Source organism: Oncorhynchus kisutch, linkage group LG16 (genome assembly GCF_002021735.2).
Source record: "Oncorhynchus kisutch isolate 150728-3 linkage group LG16, Okis_V2, whole genome shotgun sequence".
Taxonomy (NCBI): domain Eukaryota; kingdom Metazoa; phylum Chordata; class Actinopteri; order Salmoniformes; family Salmonidae; genus Oncorhynchus; species Oncorhynchus kisutch.
The window spans coordinates 6,570,110-6,574,829 of NC_034189.2; the positions used below are offsets into that span (position 1 = coordinate 6,570,110).

Below are 4,720 nucleotides of genomic sequence, written 5' to 3' on the forward strand. Positions count from 1 at the left end.
TGGATCTGTGTAATCTGAGGGAAATATGTCCTCTCTAATATGGTCATACATTGGGCAGGAGGCTCGTTCCTCTCTAACTCTCCTTCAATGCTCTCTTTTGTCTTTATCTCTCTCTCTCTCTTTCCATCCTCTTTCTCCTCTATCTCATCCTGCTCTCTCTCGTTCTCTCCTCTTATTCTCTCCTCTCTCTCTGTCTCGTTCTCCTCTTCTCTGCTCTTCTCTCTCTCTCTCCTCTCTCTCTCCTCTCCTCTCTCTCTCTCTCCTCTTGTCCTCCTCTCCTCTCTCTCCTCCTTCTCTTCTCGTCTCGTTCTTTCTCCTCTCTCTTCTCTCTCTCTCTCTCTCTCCTCTCTCTTCTCTCTCTCCCCCCTCTCTCTCCCTCTCTCTCCCCCCCCCCTCTCTCTCCCCTCTCTCCCCCCTCTCTTCCCCTCTCTTCTCCCCTCTCTCCCCCCTCTCTCTCCCCCTATCTCCCCCCTCTCTCCCCCCTCTCTCCCCTCTCTCCCCCCTCTGCTCCCCTCTCTCCCCCCTCCTCCTCTCACCCCTCTCCCTCCCCCCTCTCTCTCCCTCTCTCCCCTCTCTCCCCCCATCTCTCCCCCGTCTATCTCCCCCTCCTCCCGCCTTCCCTCTCCCCCTCGTCTCTCTCCCCTCTCTCACCCCTCCTCTCCCCTCCTCTCCCCTCATCTCCCCATCTCTCCCCTCTTCTCCCCCCTCTCTCTCCCCGCTCTCTCTCCCCTATCTCCACCCTCTCTCTCCCCTCTCTCTCTCCCCTCTCTCCCTTCTCCCCGCTCTCCTCTCCCCTCGGTCTCCCCCCTTTCTCTCCCCCTCTCTCTCCCCTCTCTCCCCCTCTCTCGTTCCCCTCTCTCCCCCCTTTCTCTCCCCCTTCTCTCTTCCCCCCTCTCCCCCTCTCCCCCCTCTACCATCTCTCTCTCCCCCCTCTCTCTCTCCCCTCTCTCTCCCCTCTCTCTCCCCTCTCTCCCCCCTCTCTCTCCCCCTCTCTCTCCCCTCTCTCCCCTCTCTCCCCCTCTCTCTCCCCTCTCTCCCCCTCTCTCTCCCCTCTCTCCCCCTCTCTCTCTCCTCTCTCTCCCCTCTCTCTCTCATCTCTCTCTCCTCTCTCTCTCCCCTCTCTCCCCTCTCTCTCTCCCCTCTCTCCCCCCTCTCTCTCTCCTCTCTCTCTCCCCTCTCTCTCCCCTCCCTCCCCTCCCCTCTCTTCCCTCTCTCCCTCCCTTCCCTCCTCTCTCTCCCTCCTCTCTCTCTTTTCTCTAGACGTCCTGAGACATCGTTCCTGTGGTTCTCCTCTCCCTACAAGACATTGAAGTACATCCTGTGGGGGAGATACAAATTCCTCATCCTCCTCTTCATCCTCCTCTTCTTCCTCTTCCTCTTCATCGGAGTCTTCCTCTACTCCTTCCCTGTGAGTTGATGAAGGGATGTGTGTAGGGGTGGGTGGGTGTATGTCTGTGTTTCCTAATATAAGGGATGATGGGTGTAGGGGTGGGTGGGTGTATGTCTGTGTTTCCTAATATAAGGGATGATGGGTGTAGGGGTGGGTGGGTGGGTGGGTGTATGTCTGTGTTTCCTAATATAAGGGATGTGTGTAGGGGTGGGTGGATGGGTGGGTGTATGTCTGTGTTTCCTAATTTAAGGGATGATGGGTGTAGGGGTGGGTGGGTGTATGTCTGTGTTTCCTTATATAAGGGATGATGTGTGTAGGGGTGGGTGGGTGTATGTCTGTGTTTCCTAATATAAGGGATGATGTGTGTAGGGGTGGGTGGGTGTATGTCTGTGTTTCCTAATATAAGCGATGAATGGTGAGGATTAGAAAATCAATGCAGATAATATTTTTTTCTGAACGTAAGATAGAAATGTTGAATGTGTGTGTGTGTGTGTGTGTGTGTGTGTGTGTGTGTGTGTGTGAGAGTGTGTGTGTGTGTGTGAGTGTGAGAGTGTGTTTCCTAATATAAGATAGATAGATAGATGTTTCCTAATATAAGGGATGATGTGTGTAGGGGTGGGTGGGTGTATGTCTGTGTTTCCTAATATAAGCGATGAATGGTGAGGATAAAAAAATCAATGCAGATAATATTTTTTTCTGAACGTAAGATAGAAATGTTGAATGTGTGTGTGTGTGTGTGTGTGTGTGTGTGTGTGTGTGTGTGTGTGTGTGTGTGTGTGTGTGTGTGTGTGTGTGTGTGTGTGTGTGTGTGTGTGTGTGTGTGTGTGAGAGTGTGTGTGTGTGTGTGAGTGTGAGATTGTGTGTGTGTGTGAGAGTGTGTGTGTGTGAGAGTGTGTGTGTTTGTGTGTGTGAGGGTGTGTGTGTGTGTGTGTGTGTGTGTGTGTGTGTGTGGTGTGTGTGTGTGTGTGTGTGTGTGTGTGTGTGTGTGTGAGTGAGAGTGTTATTTCATTCCCTCTCTCTTCTCACATCTAGAACTATGCAGCCATGAAGATGGTCGGACCGTTCAGTGGACCTGCTAAAGGAACTAAATGAACAACTAGCTAAATAAAAAGATGACAAGGAGAGGAAAACAACAGAGGAAAACAACAGAGGAGAACAACAGAGGAAAACAACAGAGGAAAACAACAGAGGAAAACAACAGAGGAAAACAACAGAGGAAGACAACAGAGGAAGAGAAAAGCCAAAGAAAAGAACAACTGATTGAATAACCTAGAAGAGAGAAGAAGAGGAGCAGGAGGGTGGCAGGGTAGCCGAGCTGATAAGAGTGTTAGCAGCCACTGAAAAGTCACTGGTTCAAATCCCTGAGCCGACTAGGTGGAAAATCTCCCGATGTGCCCTTGAGCAAGGCACTTAACCCTAATTGCTCTGGATTCAAGCATCCGGTATACACAAACCGGTCAAACGTTTTAGAAAATACCTACTCATTCTAAGGTTTTAGAAAATACCTACTCATTCACAGGTTTTAGAAAATACCTACTCATTCACAGGTTTTAGAAAATACCTACTCATTCACAGGTTTTTCGTACCAACAGTGTGCAAAGCTGTCATCAAGACAAAGGGTGGCTACTTTGAAGAATCTCAAATATAAAATACGTTTTGATTTGTTTAACACTTTTTTGGTTACTACATGATTCCATATGTGTTATTTCATAGTTTTGATGTTTTCACTATTATTCTACAATGTAGAACATAGTACAAATAAAGAACAACCCTGGAATGAGGAGGTGTGTCTAAAAACGTTTGACCGTTCGTGTGCGACTAACGTGTTAAAGTTAAATGAGAGAGGAAACGAGAGAAAGAATTTTGCAACACATCAACAAATGACTTCCCCACATCTCCTCGTCTGATCTTTGAAATCTCCCACTACGTAGCCTGGTAACTGTCACTGGCATCCTATTCTGTTCATGGCACAACACTTTTCCATCAATCATCTGCAAAAATAATACTATAAAATTCAATTAGAGAGTTCAGTCTGTGTGTCTGTGTGTTCCTACCCTGGTCTCGCCCCAGTACTGAACCCTCTCCCCGTTCACTTTCATTCCCCATCTCCTTTAATGTCTCTCCCTCCTTCTTTTTCTCTCCCTCTCCCTCTAATTCCTCGTTCATCCCTCCTTCTTTTTCTCTCTCTCTCTCTCCCTCTAATTCCTCGTTCATCCCTCCTTCTTTTTCTCTCTCTCCCTCTCCCTCTAATTCCTCGTTCATCCCTCCTTCTTTTTCTCTCTCTCTCTCCCTCTAATTCCTCTTTCATCCCTCCTTCTTTTTTTCTCTCTCTCTCTCTCTCTCCCTCTCCCTCTAATTTCTCTTTCATCCCTCCTTATTTTTCTCTCTCTCCCTCTCCCTCTAATTCCTCGTTCATCCCTCCTTCTTTTTCTCTCTCTCCCTCCCTCTAATTCCTCTTTCATCCCTCCTTCTCTTTTTCTCTCTCTCTCTCTCTCCCTCTAATTCCTATTTCGTCCCTCCTTCTTTTTCTCTCTCTCTCTCCCTCTAATTCCTCTTTCATCCCTCCTTCTTTTTTTCTCTCTCTCCCTCCCTCTAATTCCTCGTTCATCCCTCCTTCTTTTTCTCGCTCTCTCTCTCCCTCTAATTCCTCTCATCCCTCCTTCTTTTTTTCTGTCTCTCTCTCTCTCCCTCTAATTCCTCTTTCATCCCTCCTTCTTTTTCTCGCTCTCTCTCTCCCTCTAATTCCTCTCATCCCTCCTTTTTTTCTGTCTCTCTCTCTCTCCCTCTAATTCCTCTTTCATCCCTCCTTCCTTCATGTCGTCAAGAAAATGTTGCCCTCTTTTCACAGCTAGGCGCTCCTATCTTCTTTTCTTCATGCAGAGAGGGGGATAGATCTTCCTCCCTTGTCTCTTTCAACTTTCCCTTGTTCCCTGTGCTGGGTTAAGTCATGGATTTGTTCATCGTGTTCGGAGGCTGGTGATTATTAGATATCATGCTGCGTGTGAGACACACACACACACACATTTGTTTTTCAGTTCAGGTTTTGCCAAAGTGAATGTATTGTTATAGCCTACAAATGCAAACCATGATCAAAGTAATGTATAGACAGACACAGACACAGACACAGACAGACAGACACAGACACAGACACAGACAGACAGACAGACACAGACAGACACAGACACAGACACAGACACAGACAGACAGACAGACAGACAGACAGACAGACAGACAGACAGACAGACAGACAGACAGACAGACAGACAGACAGACAGACAGACAGACAGACACAGACAGACAGACAGACAGACAGACAGACAGACAGACAGA

The 4,720-nt window shown here is 48.1% G+C and overlaps 1 protein-coding gene across 1 annotated transcript in view; it reads left to right on the forward strand.

Annotated features, from left to right (window-relative positions):
* Nucleotides 1–3,563, forward strand: part of dysf (dysferlin, limb girdle muscular dystrophy 2B (autosomal recessive)) — a gene marked incomplete in the record, with an annotated part of 244,093 nt that extends 240,530 nt beyond the window's left edge. The window contains 2 exon segments of the mRNA XM_031793059.1: nt 1,261–1,408; nt 2,423–3,563. Coding sequence (XP_031648919.1) covers nt 1,261–1,408; nt 2,423–2,482 — 208 coding nt within the window.
* Nucleotides 3,564–4,720: the final 1,157 nt, after the last annotated feature.